This window comes from Eptesicus fuscus, chromosome 10 (genome assembly GCF_027574615.1).
Source record: "Eptesicus fuscus isolate TK198812 chromosome 10, DD_ASM_mEF_20220401, whole genome shotgun sequence".
NCBI lineage: Eukaryota > Metazoa > Chordata > Mammalia > Chiroptera > Vespertilionidae > Eptesicus > Eptesicus fuscus.
In genome coordinates, this window is record NC_072482.1 from 21248746 (window position 1) to 21271211 (window position 22466).

The 22466-nt window shown below is 44.0% G+C and overlaps 1 protein-coding gene across 1 annotated transcript; it reads right to left on the minus strand.

Annotated features, from left to right (window-relative positions):
• Positions 1-4252: 4252 nt before the first annotated feature.
• On the minus strand, positions 4253-20648 carry GCM1 (glial cells missing transcription factor 1). Its single transcript, XM_008139329.3, has 5 exons — positions 20574-20648; positions 9787-10039; positions 8496-8608; positions 7376-7504; positions 4253-4987 (listed from the first exon to the last, which is right to left on the minus strand). The coding sequence occupies exons 1-5, from the start codon at positions 20646-20648 to the stop codon at positions 4253-4255; spliced, it is 1305 nt and encodes a 434-aa protein (XP_008137551.1).
• Positions 20649-22466: the final 1818 nt, after the last annotated feature.

The window sequence follows — 22466 nt, forward strand, 5'->3', positions numbered from 1 at the left end:
CAGCGCACTATTGTCCGCCTTCCAACCACGCCCTGGTGTCCAGGTCCAGTTCAACTTTCACTCTTATTACACCTTCATGGCTGTTATGTTCTGTTTATTTTTCCTCATCTGTGGGTTTGCATTTCTAGCATCAAGATCAGATGCCAACTAGTCTTTGCTTTAGAGCTTGGTCCCCTGAAGGCAAGCATGAGAAGGGCTTTATTCTGGGGAACAAGCACCCTGGTAGCAGTCATTCCTCCTAGAATAGTTAATTGCATGTCTTTTGAGATAATTCTTGGGCTTTATGTTTATTTTTTTAGTTTTTTTATTCCCTAGGGTACGTGTTTGGGTGGATGCCTGCTGGGAGAGGGCCTGGCTGGGAACAGCTGATCTGTGGAAGGACCTTCCAGTCTTGGCACTGTTTTCAGTCCCTCCTGGCCTCATCCCTACCCTTCAGTTCAGTGACATCAAGCTCACAGCCTCTCCAGAGTTCCGCCTCCTCCATCTCACCTCTGAGCCTCAGTATAGGTGACTATGCGCTCCATCCACATCCCATTGCCCAGAAATTTGCTGACATTTCTGGTGCACTTACCCCCCTTATGTTCTCTTGGCTCATGAGTTAACTACATTCCTGTACTTAATAAGCTCTCAGAAGAGGTGACAAGTGTCAGTACGGTCTGCCACCTTGAACCAAATGATAAATGACTTTAATGTTTTTATACAAAACAAAGGCAGTAGAACTAATTCTGTTCCTACTTTGGACATGTTATTCTTACTACATGTTCATCAGCCAAAATGATCGTCGCCATTGTTGATTTTGATTAACCTTTGATATGCCTTTACATTGGACCCATTCTGTGCTAATTATACACACTGAGCATTTCCAAGAGCCTTGCATTGAGCCAAGTGCTAAATAGGATATATATGGATGACTCATATGGATCATGACAGTATCAGAAATAATAAACTTCCATACTATAGTAATTAATAATAACCATGGTCCCATTTTAGTTGCCTTCTATTTATTTTTGTCTTTTTGTTGATTTCAGAGAGGAAAGGAGGGGGAGACATAGAAACATTAATGATGAGAGAGAATCAATTGGCTGTCTCTCACTCCCCCCCTCCACTGGGGATTGAGCCAACAACCTGAGCATTTGTCCCGACCAGGAGTTGAACCCTGACCTCCTGGTTCATGGGTCAATGCTCAACCACTGAGCAACACTGGCTGGGCTTTAGTTGCTTTTTATATTTGTATTTTATCTTGACCTAAATAGATCTGGATCCCTTCAGTCGGGTATTGTGTGTTATTACTTTCTCTGTGCCCAAATGTGGTTCTTAGAATCAGTGGCTGCTCAGTAAGCATAGTTGATACTTGAGCAGTGGTCAGGGTGAGTGCATTAGCAGGTGCTCAAGGAAAATTGGTCGAGTATAATACCAAACTAGAAGAATTTCCAAAAAGAACCAGAAAAAGAAAGAAAAGGCAATTATTATCATTTTTTAATGAAGTTGAATGTTTTATTATTAGACTGTTTCTTATTTTCCTGCAAGACAATAGCTCCACTCTATAAAAATAGCACCAGCAAAAGCAGCATATTGCAAAATTAAGGTAGTACTGTTCATTATCCAACACTGTGCAACTAATAAAAACTTGTCTTCACTGCCAGTTATTTCCAATGGAAAGATCATTGAGTATTTTGAGCCAAATCTAGAGATGGATGTAAGCGAGTTACATTATATAAGTTTTATGACAATGTTATCTTTGAATTACATAACTTTTATTAGTACTTGTTACCACAGATAATTTCAGAAATTCCGAATAACTGTAGCCTAGCCTAAAAATTAGAGGGTGTTGTAAAAAGATGCATATTGTCCATCTGCAATCATTTGTAGCATTGTTGTAAGTAGTTTCTTTTTTCATTGGTATGACTAAAAGTTGCTCTTTTAAATCTTTTGTCCACCACTAATTTAAGACAACTATGCTACATCAAGTTGTTTCATACTACTGTACTTAGGGGTTTCCATTTTCACTCCTCAGTAGATTTTATGTATTTCTCATATACGTCTTCACTCATTGGTTCACCTAGTTCTGAAAGGTTACTCAACGTCATCTTGATCGCCAACCATCTTCATAACAAGATTTGTTGACAAGTCCTGGATTTTCTGCATGAGCTTCATTAAGTCCAATTACTTCTCCTGATAGAGGAGAATAGAGTTCACTAGCAGCTTTCACACTTCCCAAAGTACCAAACTCACCTTATTTGTTCAATTTTGTCCCAATTTCAGGAGACTACAACATCTCCCAAAGCTTCCTGTGCAAAATTGATGATCCCATTGTTCCAATACCATTTTCTGTTGTTACCCATTTATGTTTCTCTGTGAACTTATGCATGGAGAGTAGGTTGGGGCCAGTGCACAGTGACCCCAGAGCACCCCCTCAGGCTCCAGGGCCCCTCAGGGCCCTCACAGCAGCAATTATTTTTAAAAAATACAAAAGCATATCTCAGAACTGAAAAATCTGAATGATCAGGTTAAAAGTGTCAAGAAGAACCTTGTGCAACAAATATAAAATAGAGAGACCAAAACTCATTATCATGAAATTTCAGTTAACCAAATGTAACAAAAATATCCTAAAATCTCCAAAAAAGAAAGAGTAGGTCATGCTCATAGGACCAGAAATCAAAATGGCCTCCAGCTTCTCGCTAGTTATGCTGGAGGCTAGAAGACAATGGAGCAGTAACTTCAAATTTTTGAATGAAAATTATTTTCAATTTAGATTTCTATTCTCAGCTAAACTATCATTTAACTATGAGAATAGAATTAAGACATTTTCAAATATGCATGGGTCCCAAAATGGAATCTTCCATCCGTCTTTCCTTAGGGAACTAGTGTGGCATGTGCTCTACCAGACTAGGGAATGTAGCCCTGCCCAGTGTGGCTCAGTTGGTTGAGCATCATAAGGTTGCCGGTTCGATTCCCGGATCTGCAGGAGGCAGCTGATCAATGTTTCTCTCTCTCATCGGTGTTTCTCTCCCTCTCCCCTCTCTCTCTCTAAAATCAATAAAAACATATTTTAAAAAAAACAACTAGGGAATGTACCAAGAAGGAAAAAAGATATGGAATCCCAGAGAAAGGAGAGGAAAGAAGGTCCAGCGATGATGGTGAAGAGAAACAGCATGACAGCAGAGCAGCAGGATTAGAGAGCAATCTGTCCACATTTGAGGAGAAATGGAAAGTTCCAGAAGGACTTTCTTTAAGGAAAATATGAATTACTATAAAGAAAAGGACTCTTATGGCTGGACAGTATTTGAGGATAAACTATTGTTAGTCATAAAGGAAATTAAGCAATGAGATGAGATAATTATCAACTCCGGGAGAAAGAAACTGTTGTCTAAAAAAGGAAATGGAATTATAATATACCAAAGAGCCTACCTGTGAGCAGTCATAAAAAGAACAATTCTGGATAGTCATTTAACCAGAGATTGTGATAAAAACTTGTGCTTCAACAAATGGTGCTGAGATAATTTCATTTCCACATGCAAAACTAAAATGAAATTCAACCCTGGTTACCTTATACCATACACAAAAATCAATTAGACATGGAACTCTCACCTAAATGTAAGAGCTGAAAATACAAAGCTGCTAGAAGAAAACATAAGAGAAAATCTTTGTGGCCATGGATTAAATAGGGCACCATAACTGGGAAACAAGATTTTCAAAAGATTATCTGATTATAGACTTTTTTTATCCAGAAGATAAATTTACATTTACCCAATTATCCAATCCCTCCCCTTACCTTCTGCCTCTGGAAACCACAAATCTGACCTCTGTTTCTAGAATTTGGTTTTTCTTTTTTAAGTTTCCACATACAGTGAAATTATATAGTATGTCTTTCTCTGTCTGTCTTAATTTCATGTAGCATAATGCCCTGACAGTCCATCTATATTGTAGCAAATGGAAGGATTCCCTTCTATTTTCTGGCTAAATAGTGTTCCATTATTTATATGTGTACCACAACTTCTTTATCCATTCATCCACCAGTGGGCGTTAAGTAGTTTCCACGTGTTGCCTGCTGTAAAGAATGGTGCGATGAACATGGGGTGCTGATGTCCCTTCAAGACAGTGATTCCGTTTCCTTTGGATACACGTATATCCAGAAGTGGATTGCTGGACCATGTGGTAGTTTTAATTTTATTAGGAACCTCTGTACTGTTTCTCCATAGCGACGGCACCAAGTTACACACCTACGAACCGTGCACAAGGGTTCAGACTGGGTTCATCTTAAAGGACAGAGGTTGAGAAGCATTTCATTGTTGTAGTGATCCAAACCCATGTACCTCATTTCTTCATCAAAATTCCATTTGCTGCTCTTGCCTGGCAGTGAGTACTGATGGTGAGGATAAGAGGTATAGGTAAAGAGAAAGGGGTCTTCCTGAGGCGAATGGCACGTGGCGGGAGGGTAGTAGCTGTTAAAATCCACGTGCACCTTCTCTTCGTAAAGATCCGCCCCTGGATTTGGCCATAACGGGAGGCAGCCCGTTTTGGCTGATGGTGGTTCCACTGGAATCTGCTGAGAAAGGGGATCTAAAGCGTTCGGGGAAGGGGAGAAGTCATAAGGCCAGCCGGCCTGAGGAAAGGGGTAACTGGGACACCCGTTGTCGCTAAGAGGGCTTCTCCCCAAAGCAGCGTTTTTATTCCATGTTTGCAGATCACTGTAATCGGAGAGGACTCCGGAGACGGGAGGCGGAAGCAGGTCCCCGCCACCATAGAGCCGAGCGCTGGACACTTTGCATTTCTCATAGAGCTCAGTGGGGCTCATGGTAGAAGTGGGGTCTGCCAGGTCCGCGGCTCCCCCCAAACCGTAGCTCTTAAATAAGCAATCGTTCGGTGACTTCTGCTGGGGGATCCCAGCCGCCAAATGTCCACCGTCCCCACCAGGCAGGTGGATGCTCTCCTGGAAAGACCAGTTTAAAGGTAAATTCCCCCAACTTTGCGCTTCACCTGGAACAGACTGCAGAGGAAAGCGAAGAGCTCGTGTAAATAAGCGAAGCAGATGGACACAACCACCCCCGGCACCCATGAGTTACTCGGTACAAATAGGTGCTCTGACCGAGTTTCCTCATTCCTGGCATGCTCGGAGCGCAGACGCACGGAGCAGCATCACCGCAACCTCTCAAGATCTGAAAGAGGAGACGCTGATTCCATCTCCATTTTAGATCTTACTAACCAGCAAGCGCCAAATTTCCCTTCACTCTGACCTGAGTGTTCAGACATTTCCCCTCAGATGCCAATCTGATATCCTAAATGCCTTTGTGAGAAACTTATAAGGGCTCCTTAAGAAAAGTCAAATCACAGCATCACAGATTGGTCTTATACTCAGTACAGCTCTCAGGGGGTCTCTCTCTCTCTCTTGCTTCCCTCCTTGACTTTTCTATTTTTCAGTGCTGTGTGACGTCCAAGAGACTAGGGTTGTTGTATTTTTTTCCTCAAGAGATTTTTCTCTGAACTTATTTTGTTGAATCATAAATAAGACTTCTAGACTATGAAGTGGTAAATTTACTATTATTATTTAATGTATTTTTATTGATTTCGGAGAGGAAGGGAGAGGGAGAGAGAGATAGAAACACCAATGAGGAGAGAGAAGCATTGATCGGCTACCTCCTGCATGCCCAAGATGGGGATTAAGCCCACAACCCAGGCATGTGCCCTGACCGGTAATCAAACTGTGACCTCGTGGTTCATAGGTCAACACTCAACCACTGAGCCACACTGGCAGTGCGGTAAATTTATTTTTGTAAAGAGAAAGTATATTTTTCTCCAGTGAATCCTAGGAAAATAATCAGGTTGAGGATTAAATAATCCTCTTGTCTATGCAAAACTATTGACTAATAAGAGGATGGGGTGGAGAGACTGTCACCAGGTAAGAGTGAGTGGGAAGAAATGCCCTTCAACTTGTCCAATGGCTGGGAGAAGGTATATTTAAAGCAGGGGGTCCTCAAACTTTTTAAACAAGGGGGCCAGTTCACTGTCCCTCAGATAGTTGAAGGGCCGGACTATAGTTTAAAAAAAAAACTATGAACAAATTCCTATGCACGCTGCACATATCTTATTTTGAAGTAAAAAAACAAAATAGCAAAAACACCCGCATGTGGCCCGTGGGCCGTAGTTTGAGGATGCCTGATTTAGAGCTTCCAGGGATGGACTGACTCCATTTCTGTCCTCCTGAAAAAAACTTGAAGCATCCCTGGCCAGTGTTGCTTAGCCGTTGGAGCATTGGCCCGAACACCAAAGGGAAGTGGGTTCAATTCCCAGTCAAGGGCACGTACCTGGGTTGGGGGTTTCAATCCCCAGCCCTGGTTGGGATATGTGTGGAAGGCAACCAATCTATGACACATCAATGTTTCTCTCTCTGTTTCTCTCTCCCTTCCTACCACCCCTCCACTCTCTCTAAAAAAATCAATGGAAAAAATATCCTCAGGTGAGGATTAATAAGAAACAACACTTAAGAAATGTGGAGCACTGAACAGTAAAAAAAAAAAAAAAAGTATAGGACTTACTATCACTATTAAGCAGACATAAACCCCATAAAGGCATGGACTTCACATCACCTCCCACCAACCCCACCCTGATGACCATTGTTGCAGAAACTGCCTGGTTATTTCATCTTGGTCAAGTGTGCTAAGGGAATACAGTAGACCCTTGAACAACATGGGTTTGAACTGCACTGGTCCACTTTTATGCGAATCTTTTTCAATAAATACCTATACTATTTGGATCCAAAGTTGGGAGTCTGTGAATGCAGGGGGCTGTCGGTCTGCATTGATTGCCACCATTCTCTGTATGGGATTTGAGCATCTGTGGCTTTTGGTATCCATAGGGTGTCCTGGAACCAATCCCCTGTGGATCCTGAGGTACAGCTTCAGTTTGGGGGGAGTCAAAAATTATATACAGGTTTATTACTACTCGGGGGGGTCAGTGCCCCTAACCCTTGCATTGTTGAAGAGTTAACTGTAATCTGTTTTAGGGAAGAATGACAATGTGGGCGGAAAGCATGAGGCTAATATTTGTGGAGATCATTTCAGTTAATTCTGGTTCTCTGAGAACCAAATTATAGAGTGCCAAATATAAGTTAAGTACCAATTCCAGTCTCTTTTTCATTGTGGCAGGAAGATGATTCTAAAATTATATAGAATTTATGTTGAGAGCATGCGACAAAGATGGTAGAAATTAAGAGGAATCCCTCAGGCTCAGTTTGTGTGGCGGATGCTGGCTTACAGGCGAGCCTGGCGGGATATGACTTCTGCTTTCACTTGTAGGTAAGGGGCTGGAGAAATCTACTGCCCCACCATAGGGGTGGCGAGTTGCCCTATGGTTCTGAACACACATGGGGAAAGGTTACCTTTGCCTCTGGGCCCCTGTTCAGCTTTAAGGAGACGGAGGAAGATGCCACGTGCACTTTCTTTATTGTTCTTCTTGCCTCGGCTTCCAATTTGGTTTCTGGCTTTGGATGATCGTGTTCTCCCTTTGACTTAAAGGAGACAAGGATGTAAAATAAATGACCAGATGGTACTTCCTGGTGTGTAAAATTTTACCCTGTGCCCTGTCACATGACTGTGTGTTGCTACAGTTGAGCATTGTAACAAGATTGGCTACACCCTTTAAGTACCTCCCAGGTCCACCGTGCACTGCCTTGCCTGCCGGTTTTTGTTTACGACGCTCCCGCTTTTCGTGGTGTCTCTCTCACCCACATGGCAAAGTCCTATTCATCGGGATAGCAAGTAATGCCTATTGCACACGATCTCATTTAACCTCCAGCACAACCCTGTGAGGCACATGCTATCATTATCATTCCCAGTTAGCGGAATGGGAAGTTGAGGCATGGAGAGATTGCGGTGCCTGGGTCACGTCCCTGGTAGGTGGGTGAGCTGGGAGCTAATTGTTAAAGATTCGGGAATTCTATGAGCTGGTTGTTAGAAACAGCCGATGGCTTTAAATCAGCCAGGATGGGGAGATTTACAGCACAGGAATGGGCAAACCCTGCAAATCAGAACACTTTCCTTTGCGGGGGTGGGGGAGGGGAGGGTTACCAGCACGCCACCGCTGCGAACCCTGGCAGACACTGGCAGAGGCCACTCCTCACCACTGTGTATACCGCCGCTCCCGCTTTTACTTCCCAATATCCAGGTTTTACAGAACACTGGGGCCTGGGGAGGACCGTGTTTAGGTTTACAGAGCAACTCAGAAGCCAGAGCTGGTCTTCAGTCTGGAGTTGGAGGCTGTGCACAAGGCAGGGCTGCTGGCCCGAGTGCGGTCACATCACTAACCCCTACGGAGCCCGAGGCAGAGGCAGCCAGGCACCGCTGTTGAGGGGTGGGGTGCAGGCACTTGCTCGCCCAGAGTGTGCCTCGGGGTTGGTGTCGGCTCTCATTCACCTGCACATCTCCTGTGTGAACCCCCTCCTCATACTCTGTAAACAGTTACTGAATTAAAGAGAAACGGCATCTTATCACAAGTCCAACCTGGAAAAATATGAAGCGTCCTTCATGCCTCCAGAAGTTGGTGACCGGGAAGCCCCCGTGGCCTCGGCAAGGAATGAGCTTCAGGGGCCCATCGCAGTTGGGACAGCATTTCCCTGCAAAAGAGCAGCAGAAGGTCACCACGTGCCACCGAGCCATGCCAGCTGACCCCTGAGCCCGGGCAGCCCTGGCGGTGTTAGCCAGGAAGCCGGGATGGCAGGGAATACGCCTGGGCCAGCTTTATGCACTTCCACCAACTGGGCTTAACCCCTGGCCCTAGGAAGCCTGGCCACCACTCGGCCCAGATCAGTCTCATACGTGGCTAGAGGAAGCGGCCTATAGAATGGGGTATTTCACAGGTTAGGGGAGAGCTCTCCTGAGCAGAATATCTCTCCCTAAGTCTTTACTGATAAGTTAAAATTCTTTGTAGAAAAGAAGAAAAAATTCTTTTACTTCATGATTAGAACTAAGGGTCAAGGAGCAAAGCCACATGGGAGAGAGAACGCAGCTGCTAAATTTTTGCTCAAGTGTAAATGACTGATATTAGATCCTGCCTTGAGAGCACGTCTTGAAGACAAGTCACGAGGAAACAACAGGAGGTTACTTGAGGTCTGAAATGGACCAGGCACAGGGAATGCTGAATGTATTTCACAATCCGATGAATATGATAAAAACCAAAAGGAGCACATATTTCCGCATGTGATTACGGCATGAACCCAAATGTCACGGAATTGAGTCCAGTTGCAAATTTAGCCCAGTGCTCCCACTCCAGATCAAAGCACTCCTTGAGATCCTAGAGGGATCTTTTCCCCATGAAGTCAGGAGGCAAATCTAATAGACAACTTTCTCCTAAACTGTATATGGGCTCACTGATGAATTAATGTTAGTCCCATAAGTGAGGCATCTCCTCTTTCTTTTTTTTTTTTACACAAAACATCAGTACATATTAGACATTTTTACAAAACGTTTCTTTACATTTTTTTAAATTTCAGCTTCCTTGAGGTATAATTGGCATCTGCCTTTTAACAGAGGCCTTGAGTTAGGTGCCTTTACTCAAGGGAGCAGTTTTAATGGTGGATGCTCTGGTCACGGCAGACCCTAGGGGCAGTCCCCCGTGGGGGCGGAGGGGAGTGGGTGGGTTCTCCTTATTATTATGTTCTGCATAGGAACAGCCTTGGTCTCCTCCAGTGTGAAGGATGAGCCCTTGCGATGTGCTGGGATGGGGGGGCCCAGCTGAGCGGGAGCGTTTGAATGGACACGGGCTTCCTCTCCAGCGCCGGCGAGCCCCACTCACTCTGCTGCTTCTGCCGGGCTTTGTCGCAGATGGCAGGCCGCAGGTAGATCTTGCGGCCCTCCTTGGCAGAGCAGTCGCGGCTGCACACCACCACGCCCAGGCAGGACTTCTTGAGGATGCGCGAGTTGTGGTTGTTGGTGTTGCGCATGGCCCAGCTGCTCAGGTGCCTCTGCGCGCTCCTGTCCTCCGAGCTGTAGATGTACTTCTCGTAGGAATCCGGCCATTCTTGGAACCAGTCTGTCTTTTTCACATCCTTACAGAAACACAAAGAATACCATTATATTTTAAGCCAGAAGGCACGGCTGTCCGTCACCGTGGAGCCCATAGACAGGAAGGTTGTTCTGGCACTCAAGAGCTAGGCCAGGGACCCTTGGCAGAGACCAACCCGGCTCCCTCTGTGGCGGTGATTTCTGAGAACGCCGTGCAGCGGTGGCAGCTGTGTCTCCCGAACCTTTGCTCCCTGGACCAAAAGGAGCTGTGACTCAGCCCTCTGAGTTCTACCCGATGGCGGCTTCTCCGGCCCTTGGTGATAAGAGTTATGACCACTTCTCGCTAAGAATTTTTGAGGATGAAGTAACATTATTGTGCTGACACAATTAATGCGGAAAAACCCTTGTGGCAGGATAGTGAGGTCATACCTCATACCACCGTGCAGTTACCATATTAAGCATGGTAAGGCTAATGCAAGGTCATGGCGGTGGGAGGACTGGAGAGCCAGGGCGCAGGAGGATTCTGAGAGCCGTGTCTGCCCCTGTGGAGGTCTCCTTCTTTTTTCTCTACTCCCATATTCATGTGCCTCAAACAGGGGGAGGAGTAAGGAAGAGATTGCTTTGACTGGACGCTTCTATCTTCTTGCTCAGGATTGGCACTATTCCCTGTGCTGAACCTCTAACTCAGGGGTCCTCAAACTTTTTAAACAGGGGTCCAGTTCACTGTCCCTCAGACCGTTGGAGGGCCAGACTATAGTTTAAAAAAAACTGTGAACAAATTCCTATGCACACTGCACATAACTTATTTTGAAGTAAAAAAACAAAACGGCAAAAACACCCGCATGTGGCCCGCGGGCCGTAGTTTGAGGACGCCTGCTCTAACTAAACAAAGACACTCCGTCGTTATGGCATAAGTTACTTGGTTTTTTGTGTATTTGTTTCCTCGCCTGTGTAATAGGGATAACAAGACGTGTCTACCTCAAAAGTAGTTCTGAGAATTAAATACGGTAACGTATAAAAATACTCAGCACAGCATGGAACACTTAATACATGTTAGCCACATTCCTCAGGCCCCGCTTTAGACCACAGATGCTCCACCGGACAGTCCCAGCTAGTTCTTAGCGTGAGAATTATTCAACAGTCTCAGGAGTCAAACTCGGGCTGTGTCCATCCACACAGCTCCCAGAGACCTGCCATGGTATAAGAAGAGTCTGGAAGATCAGACTAGAAGATTCCAAAAGATCCAGAAGGCGTGATCAGGGTACTGGTGTTCATTGAGTTAGATTTCAAGTTTAGAACACAACAAAGAACTGTGTAACATGAGACTCTGAGGAAGTGGTTTTTGTCTCCGAAGCCTCACTTTGCTCTTCTCTGAAATGGGAACATTGATCAAAGCACACTTCAAACAGCACTGTAACGAGCAGATCTGTAAGCTTTATATAATGAGAGTTGTTTAAATGCATGTCACGGGAGCTGAGGTAGGTCTGAGGAAATACGAGATGTTTTATGTACTTGAGAGGTTAGTGGTTAAGAGCTTGGGCCTGCAAACTCAGACGCATGGGCCAAATCCAACCCACTCTCTGCTTTTGTATATAAAGTTTTATTGGAACACAACTATGTTCCATGCACTTTACTGTTGTCCATGAATACTTTCATGCCACCACGGCAAAGTTAAACAGTTCTGGCAGAGACTGGATGGCCCGAAAAGCCTAAATGTATACTATGTGGCCCTTTACAGGAAGTTAGCCAATTCCTGGCTAAGAGCATGGCCAATGGAGGCAGACGACCTGCGTGTGAGTCTTAACGAGCTCCTCCCCCTCTCAGTGCCTGTCTCCTGCTCTGTAACAAGATCACCTGCATCACAGGGATGTTCTGAGGATCGAATCCTCTGACATACACCAACGTTTATAACTGGCCACAGCAAGTTCCACATCGGCGTTGGCTGTTACCTGCTAGACCTGGGGCCACACCGGCCAGCCAGTGTGACTGTAGGAGCCCCCAGCTTTTAGGGGAGAAAGGGCCCATGGAGAGGCCACTTCATGCCTTAAACCTTGCCAAGCCTAATGCAAGTCCAAGCACCTATACAACAAAGCTTAATGTTGCAACTCTGATCAGCCGGTTTGGCTCAGTGGATAGAGCGTCGGCCTGCAGACTGAAAGGTCCTGGGTTTGATTCCGGTCAAGGGCACATGCCTGGGTTATGGGCTTAATCCCCAGTAGGGGGGCGTGCAGGAGGCAGCCAATCATTGATTCTCTCTCATCATTGATGCTTCTATCTCTCTCTCCCTCTCCCTTCTCTCTGAAATCAATAAAAGTTAAAAAAATATATTTTAAAAAGGCATAAAAAATTAAAGCTTTAAAAAAAAAATTGTCCCAACTCTGGTTCCACCACCTTCCTTCTCAGGGCAATGACCACAGTGGGCCCTTCGAGGAACTCCTGTGGTTTGGGACGGGGAGGTTGCCCCTGAAGAGAAGGGTGAAGGGTACTTCTGAACGGGATGAAATTCAGTGTCCCAGAGTGAGAGAAATAGCTCAGGCAGCCTCATCATCGCCTGCTTTCTCCACCCACCTCTCTCCTCTCCCTTCTGGCCTAAGCTCCAAACAAGGCTCTCTCGTTTCCTGTCACAGAGTGCTACAGAAAGCGTAACGTTTTACCTTATACAATAATCAAAATGCAGGTTAAAAGGTGTACCTTTGTCTAATAATTTGGACTGTACAAATCTACTGGCGGATCCCCATTACTCAAATACAAAGCACAGTTGTCAGGGTAGCAGAGACAGGGAGAGGGGGACTTAGAGAAGCTGAGATTTTCATGTTTTAAAGGTAAGTGGCCCTTTAGGCTGGTCACTGGCATAAATCCCATGAGCCAGGAGGAGGGGAAGGTATTTATGAGAGCGGCTCAAATGTTCTGGTTAAAGAAAACTCCCTGTTCTCAGAGGAAAGAAAATGATCTCCACCCTGTCTGTCTCTCTCTTTCCCCTTTTCTCTCAGTTTAGTGTATATTTTGATCTCCCCCGAGGCTTCCTCTTTGACCCATGGGTTATTTAGAAATATATAGTTTAGTTCCCATGTGTTGAAAGATTTTCCTGTTGTCTTTTGCTATTTTCTAGTTTGATTCTATTGTAATTGGAGAATAGACTCTGTGTTTTTTATTATTTTAACTAGAGTCCCAGTGCATGAAATTTGTGCACTGGGGGGGGGGGGGCGGTGTCCCTCAGCCTGGCCTGCACCCTCTCATAATCCAGGACCCCTTGGGGGATGTCTGACTGCCGGTTTAGGCCTGATCCCAGCCTGGCCTGTGGGGATCGGGCCTAAACCAGCAGTCGGACATCCCCCGAGGGATGTAGCAGTGCATCAAGCACCAGGTGGCCAGGGAGGAGCCCAAACTGGGGCCAGGCGCCATGCTGCTCATGCTCATCCCCGCCTGCTGCCACTGCTCGGTAGTGCTGCTGCGGAGTTGGGAGAGGCTCCTGCCACCACAGATGCCCTCGCCAGCTGTGAGCCTGGCTTCTGGCTGAGCAGGGCTCCCCCTGTGGGAGTGCACTGACCACCAGGGGACAGCTCCTGCATTAAGCGTCTGCCCCCTGGTAGTTGGTACGTGTCATAGCGACGGGTCATTCCAATCGTTCTGTTGTAATGGTTGCTTAGGCTTTTATATATATAGATATTCTTGAGATTTGTGTTAGGGATCACGATATGATCTACATTCTACTGTCTTTTCAGCTTTTCTCCCCCATAGCCCCTCCACTGGCACCCTAGGTTTCCAGTACCACTAATAATGCAACAATTTTGACAATGTATGGACTTGAGGAAATAACTAGGAGTAAAAGGACTCAAGCTATTCTCTTGGCTATTTATTTATGCCCAGTTTTTTGACCTGGGTGCTTTGTGGAATCTTTGATCTCTTTTGACAATGAAATTAAGGAAAACCCAGGTCACAATAATGCAAAGGAACCCAGGTGTCGAATGATAGCAATTTTTGAAAGCCTTTTAAATTTAAGGCACAGGAGAGATAAAAAGTAAAAAGAAAGAACAATCATTTCTTAATTGTGTTTAGCAAATTCCTGCAAAATATTTTCTTTCTTTTTTTTTTTAGATCTTTTGTTTATTTTAATTTCTAACTTTTCATGAGTAACTCTTTGTTTTTCCTCTTGGTTAAGAAGTTTATAATTTAAGGAGGATATTCTTAAGGTTTTCAACATGTAAATATAACTAACTTATATTTTATAATCTCATTGGTAATATAATGGGGGCTTCATGAATGTTATTATGACTTCTCTGTGCAATTTTCCACTAAAAGACTTAATCCCCTAACTCTCAAAATCTTTGAAACTCTATATAATCATAGATCACCCTTCATCATCTCCTCATTCTAATTTATTTAACTACTGAAGTTTTACCAGAGTACTTTAAGAATTAAGAATATGCTATTATATAAAACAACAAATTAAAATCAGCATTCTGAAATGAGGCATCAAAAATATCTACCTTAGCCAAAACCGGTTTGGCTCAGTGGATAGACCGTCGACCTGCGGACTCAAGGGTCCCGGGTTCGATTCCGGTCAAGGGCATGTACCTTGGTTGCGGGCACATCCCCAGTAGGGGGTGTGCAGGAGGCAGCTGATCGATGTTTCTAACTCTCTATCTCTCTCCCTTCCTCTCTGTAAAAAATCAATAAAATATATTTAAAAAAATATATCTACCTTATTAGGTTATTATATTAAAACTGATTTTCATTTTGAATATAGTCTAGTCTCAGATAAATTAATTATCTACCAGGTTTTCTTTCAGTATAACAGCTTATTAATTCTTTATAAATAAATGTTTCCAAGTAAAACAGGGATAGCAAACAGATACATCTTAAAGCAAATGAGATAGAGGGGGAAATTAAATGTTACTTATGGAAAAACAATTCCACCAGCATTTTGATTCACACACAACTTTTCAAGAATTTATCTCTTCTGAGCCAAATGAAAACAAACTCCAAGGGTTATAAAAAAGATAAATTCTATTCAACAAAATGCATTTGCGTCGAGAATTCCTGCTTAGGCTAAACCTGCCATTTCCTTCCTTTGTTAAGGGGTCAAGACTCAGACAAAAAGCACCCAACTTACTCAGACTACACTAAGGTGATCCAGCGTGGCCCAGCTTTCAAACTCTGTCACCTGCCTCTCTTTTCTCCCTTCCCTTCCCCACTCCACCGCACTAAGCAAGGGATCCCCTGACAGGCGCTCAGAGAGAGCTCTGCTATCACTGGGGCAGTAAAGGGCCCAAGCCCATCCCACCAGAAACACAGGGTAGCAGAATTCTGGCACCAATCACAGGGGACCCAATGACCATGAAACCCCATATCGGTTGCGCTGCCCCAGGAAGTTTACGGATACCAAGAAAACTGGACAAAGAGGACAAAGTCATGGGTATCTGCGTCAATGTGACCTGATCATGCAGCCAGATAATAATTGACCAGAAACCCAGAATCTGGGACCTGTTACCTCCCCAGCACCAAGACACAAACAAAGATTGCTACAGCTGGCTCCTTCTGATCACATTTAGTCACATGAACTCACAGAAAGAGCTCCGACATTCACCTTTGCTAATAAGTCTTCACTCATCCCCTACAAAGGCCAAGGAAACTTTGCTGGCTAAAATCATGACCCAGGAATTAACTAATCGGAGATGCGGCCTCTTTGTTGTTGGCTCACCAGGTTTTAGGTTGGTCTGCATTTCTACTTAACCTACGTATGTCTTCATTGTTTTCTGTCTATAAAATATGTACTTTGGTCTTGGGATTTTGTGAGTTAATGACTCAGTGTGGCTTTGGCCATGGGTTTAATCTGAAAACTGCTCATGCCTAGGAACAAAATGATTCCAGGTATTTGTCTGCTGTGGTATTGCTAGAACACCCTGTACTTTTGCTTAGAGAAACTGGCTGGTGTTAAAAACGGAGTGGCTACTCTCATCTTCCTAATGAAGTGGATACTATTTAGGAGAAAAAGGAACTGATTCTCTTCTCAATTTTCAACCCCCCCCCCCCAAAAAAAAGGGGGGGAATTTCTTAGGGATTCAAGGCTCTCAAGTATTACAATCAGTACTAATGAGCGTGTGATACTCTCAGGGACCATGTGATGAACATTTTTAACGAAGTAAAACTAAACCAACACCGAACATTTGCTGCTTGCACCAAGAAAAGCCTACAGCAATTCTTTTTTGAACCTTTAAAATGCAAAATTGGTGGGTGTATTAGATTGGCCTGGAAAAACAGACTTTACCAATGATGGTTTTGAGTAGTTTAAGTGCCTGCCCTTCTGGGCTGGCTCCCTGTGGACTAGGTTAAAGAGAGATGGTATCAAAATAATCACAAGTTAGAGGAGTGACCAGACACAAGTGAAATGAAGGTTTGTTAAGACACATATGCAGCCCTAACCGGTTTGGCTCAGTGGATAGAGCATCAGCCTGTGGACTCAAGGGTCCCAGGTTCGATTCCGGCCAAGGGCAGGTACCTTGGTTGCGGGCACATCCCCAGTAGGGAGTGTGCAGGAAGCAGCTGATTGATGTTTCTAACTTTCTATCCCTTTCCCTTCCTCTCTGTAAAGAAATAAAATTTTTTTTTAAAAAAAGATACATATGCAGCTGAAAGAAGGAAGAAACAAACTGGGGAGGGATGATGTATTGAAGGCAAGTAGTCTTTCTAAGTCCAAATCTGATGGCGATGCTTCCCACTGCCTATAAAATAACCCAGTCCTCTTCGATAGCCTGCTCCAAACCACCTTTCCCGTCCCCAGCCCCACAAATCTCCTTGCTGGGCACCATGCATAAGCTCCCTCAAATGCAGAGGGGTTAGTCTCTTCCTGTCCCTATCACCCCTTCCCCTCTGAGATTTGTCAGTCTCTTCTATGCATCCATGCCTTTCTTGTCTTGATTGCTTTCTTCACTTACCCTAATCCACCCACGTCTTACAATGCCCTTCCCTGGGGAAAGCCCTTTGCCAGGTGCCCTGCCTTGCTTTCCATGCCCAAGTCCCTCTGAATTACACACTTTCTCTTCCAAGCACCTCAAGCATTTTTCGACATGGCTTTGATTCTCTATTTGGGCACTAATCTTGTTCCCTTAGTTCAGATCACAGCTCAGTGACCCCTGTGGCCCTGAGCCTGCTATAGTGTCTGGCACAGTCTAGTCAACTCAAAAATGTCTGATGTCCTGGTAACTTGTCAACAGTGAACCCATAAATCTCGATATATCTGAGATACGTAAAGGGACACTGAGTTTCCAGGACCTGATACAGTCAGGATTCACTCAGGTGACCACCGTGAAAGTTGAAGCACGTGAGTGGATTAACAGGAAAGGAATTTGTTTTACAAGTTACAGGAATTTGCCCATGGGTTGCAGAAGTACTAACTCTGGTAAGAATATAAAATCATGAAAAATAAAGTAGAAATTCTTTGTATGGGTGGTATAGAGAATGAAAGTGGGGAAATTTATAATAATAATAAACCATTACATTTGTTCCTTTAAATAGATTTTTTTTATAACTTCCAAACAGGTGGTCTGAGGAAGAGTAACCACCTGAGAAACTCCATGAAAATGGGGCTCCATGGTCAAAAATAGCCCTAGCCAGTTTGGCTCAGTGGATAGAGCATCAGCCTGTGGACTGAAGGGTCCTGGGTTTGATTCCGGTCAAGAGCCCATGCTCGGGCTGTGGGCCCCATCCCCAGAAGGGGGCGTGCAAAAGGCAGCCAATGATTCCCTCTCATCATTGATGTTTCTATCTCTCTCTCCTCCTCCCTCCCTCTCTGAAATCATCAATAAGAATATATTTTTTAAAAAATAGGTGAGGGCAACACTGCCTAACAGGGCTTCCTCCTGGGAGAGCCACCCGAGCACAGGGCGATTAGTAAAGGAAGCTTTAACTTCGCTGAACCTAGAGTTTCTCTTTTTCTTTCTTCACAACACCCATTAAAATTCCTTGCAACTTGTCCTGGCTGGTTTGGATCAGTGGATAGAGTGTTGGTCTGTGGACTGAAAGGTCCCAGGTTCGATCCCGGTCAAGGGCGTGTGCCTCAGTCAGAAGTGCGAGAAGGCAACTAATGGATGTCTCTCTCTCACACTGATGTTTCTTTCTCTCTCTTTCTCCCCCCCCCCCCCCGCCCCCCCCCCACTCCTTTCTACTCTCTAAAAATCAATGGAAAAATATCCTCGGGTGGGGATTAACAACAACAATAAATCACTTGTAATTTATACTCTTCTGAACACATTATGGGAAACACTGCTCTGAACAGCTTAGAGCTTTAGGGGCAGGGTATATAGGAATTGCTGTTTTCCTTTTACCCAGGAAGTAACTAAGACTTCAGGAAATCGGCTTGTTTAGAGTCACACAGATCATAAACAATGAAGTCGTCCATTAATAAATTCCATGTTTGTCATTTGTTGTTTACTATGTACCAGGCATCGTGGTAGGCCTGGGCCGGCAGGTCTAGAATGCAGGCCACCTCCCAAATCTCAGGTCATGCCATCTAGACTATTATAACTAAAAGGGTACAGTAGAGACCATTTAGTGCAACCACCTCATTTGCAGAAGAAAGGTAGTCTGGGAGAAGGTAAACAACTCCCCGAGGCTCTACAAACAAAAAGAGCGGAACTGGAATCCAACGCCGGGGCTTTGTCTCCTGCTTCTCACAGTTCACCACTCAGCCTCCAGATTTGCTCACAAAACATTAAACCCGGGATGCTGGGAAATCTTTCCAAGACCTCTTATTTTCATCTCAATTGGTTCTTGATAACAGTTCCAGAGCCAGCAAAAACCCAGCGGAGGATGCTGTTGTCTCTGCTTAGAAAACGTTAAGGGGCCTTTATACTCTTAATGCTTTCTGTGGCATATTTAACAAACTGAATAGTTATTTCCATGAGAAATCAAACTTTTTCTATCAACTGTAAATGGCACATTTCCAAAACTGAATGTGTATTCTTGTGGTAAATTTTTCAGTTCAATGTCTTGGGTAGCTGAGAATGCTTTTATGCTGAGAATTCGTGTTGGGACCTGTGCTTTCATGAGCACTGAGGCTCCCTCCGGGGAGGTAGTTCTTTCTTTTGTCTACAGATCTGATGGTGATACGGATCCGCTTCCAGAAAACAATGGATGTCAGTATACAGTACGGCCTGTCATTTCAGGGACTCAGACCCCGTGAAAACTCCTGCTCTGGGATGTGACATTGCAGAATCATCTATGGTCCTGCGTACTTCAGCTCTTGATTTTGAGGATGCCTGGCTTATATTTGGGAGTTGCAATCAGGAAATTAGGAATAGGCAGAAATACAGGTCCTTGAGCCAGGAGTAACTAAAATGTATCTTAGAGTTTCCCCTAACACAGCTGTAGTAATCGTAAACCAATGACGACTACTACAAAGACAAATCCCTAAAATAGATATTATGACTTAGCTGTGGTTTATTTAATCATTCTTAAATGAATGAAAAGTAGGGCACAGTTAGTATCCTCCACTTTTCTAAGACCTACCAAGAGAGAATGTAGGGAGGAATTTAAAGAGAAACAAAAGAAATTAAAAAAAAATTTTAAACATAAAGAGAAACAGAAGAAAATTAGTGTAAAATTTGGAAAGGTCTGGAAGTCTTCACTAGAGTGAAAATCTGGACTGGTTATAATTCAGGACTGTGGAATCTCCCTTCCCTCTCCGCTACTTGGATAATTCAAATTTCTTGTTCCCCAGAATCAGGTAGACCAGCTCGACCTTTCCAGTACTTGGCAGTGCTGGTCTCTGTCCTAGCTTTCCTAGTCACCTTTCCAAACGACTCGCAGTGAAGCACCCTTCAACTAGCAGAGAGGGAGGTCGGGGGGCCTGTTTTAATCGATGCTTTCCACCAAATTAAGAGTTAAAATGAAGGCCAAGGAAACACACAATCCAAGTCATTCTATAGCTGGAAAGCGGCCCCGGTGTGTGTCTTATTTACAAAAGTCCTAGAAGAGCATGCTGTACCTAACACGGGCACTCCCATTTGGACATTCCAGTTACAGATTTTGTTTAAAACCATCACTATAGCAAATGAGGCTGTGTGGGGGCGTGCGCATTATGAAGAGTCTACCTATGGGCAAATACATTGTCATGGATTTTATTCCTCGAGCTAGCCAGGGTGGGTGCAACCCGAGCCACTATTGAATCAGAAGGGAAGTAGCATTTTCTTTGCCTCAGTCTATAAGGGGAAGGGGCGGGGGGAAGATGGTGGGTTGGGGGATTGGTAAGTAAAGACCCATTCAAATCATAGGTTTCGGCATCTCCTTTTAAAATTCCTGATTCAGATGTCTAGCTGAAGCTCCGGAGGAGAAGAGTTGACCCAGTTGGAATCTCCACCAATTTCCTTCCAAGTCTTAGCAAGCTAATAGTCAAGGCCTCATAGCCAAATACAGGGCAGGGCAAAAGTAGGTTTACAGTTGTGCGTACATGAAACACAGACTTTATTCTTGTATTACTACTTATTAATTACTGCATAATTTTCCATACAAGTAACTGTAATCCTACTTTTGCCCCACCCCACCCTGTATTGAAGGCAGGTTCTTACAGCCAGTACATACCTGTGGCAGTTTTACATCATTGATATCCCAGCTTAATATCTCTTTGTCCTTAGACTCAAAATCCTCAGGTTCCATGGTAAAGTCAGGTCAGCCACCAATTTCTGTGAATTCAACTCTCCTCAGCAATGCTTCAGGATTTTGCTCGGAATATGGTTGGATCAGTCCACTCAAGCAGCTTAGACCAAGAGACTATTTTCTGATGCTAAAATAATAATAATAATAATACTGACCATTAAAGAGATACAAATCAGTGCTTGTCTAACTGAAAAAAAACCTGTTTTATTGACATTTTTGCAATCACCAATGTACAGATAGAAATAAAATGTAGAAGCCGTTAAGAGATCTGTATTTCTTAAGCTGAAATAAAGCTTGGCCTATAGGAATCAGAAGTGTGGTGATCATGCACTAACCCCTGGGTCCTTGCTAGTCCCGGCTTGCAAAGGCTGTAGCAGGAATGGCTGTCACCTGTAGCCAATGGTTTAGGGTCTTTTCCTCTAAATGTATGCCTGTGTTTGAGGGGGAGGACTGGCGTGGAGTTGTTTCCACGGAAATGCCTTCATAAATTAGCTCATGAGTGGATGAAATCCCAGGAGGGGAACATCACAACCAGTCGTGTCTCTACAGTATTTTTTAAAGCTAAATTGCTACAGAGGTTAATGCTGGTCTCCTCGATAAATCCAGTGTGCACTTTGTATCTTCAAATATGATCAAATGACATGCTCTTATGAGATTCCTGTAAAACCTTGGTGTTGCTGACATTTTAGACCTGATGATTCTTTGTTGTGTGGGCTTATCTTGTGTGTGCACTGTAGGCTGTTCGGCAGCATCCTTGGTCTCTGCCCATTAGGTGCGAGTAGCAAACCACCCTTCTTTGTTGTGACAACAAAAAAATGTCTAGAGACATTGCCTAACTTCCCCTGGGGGGATTGTATGAGAACTGCTCTAACATCATGTTTCTTATCATTTCACTTGAAGCAGTCTCTTCAGGACTTTGTGACTTCATCTTCAGCCACCTCACTCTTTCCTGTCGCCCACAAGAAAATTCTGTCTCACCTTACTGTGATTGTTTTATGTTAAGCAACTGATATTCAAAAATTTTCTGTGCAAACTGCATTTCTTCCCCATGAAGAATACTGCTCTGGTTTCTAATTATAACCCGTTAAAGGAGATTTACAAGTTAAGAAAATAAAGTTAGTTCGAAGTGTTCTACTGAGGAAAAACGAATCACCTGGCAGGTGAAATGTGCTTGTTAATCGAATACGAAGTGAAACGTGTTTGCATGACAGTTGACCACTGAACAATGTGGAGGTTAGGGGTGCCAACCCCGCACGTAGTCGGAAATCTGAGTACAACTTAAGTCAGCCCTCTGCGTGCACAAAGCCCCAACCATAGATCCATATCGTTATCATTTGCTGGTGCTCTTGTAAAAACAAGGGACATGATGGTGTTACGTAGAACTCTTCAATCGCAAACTCAAACCACAAGCTGATTAATGGTCCCAGGAGCTTTGTTCCTTAATTATGTGACTTTATATAACCCTAACACTTGTCAATCACTGACAAGTATCCAAGTGTATGGATATAGAAGACTGTTGACCTGAATGTATAAATGAAGTCTGGACATTAGATAACAAGCTAAACGGAATCGAAGAGACCTCCCGACCCTGTCTACCCACACTTGCCAATCCCTTAGTGTTCACAGACTCAAAGAGCGTGAAGTCCCCACTTCCCATTTCAAACACTGGCATGCAAAATGAAATCCCTGTGAGTTTCAAATCAAATTCTATGTTTGGAAAATAAACACTGAGTTAATTAAGAAATGATGCCACAGATTGGCTTTAATTTAGAAGACTTTAGTAACAAGTATATTAGACACAAATATCAAGTGAAAATG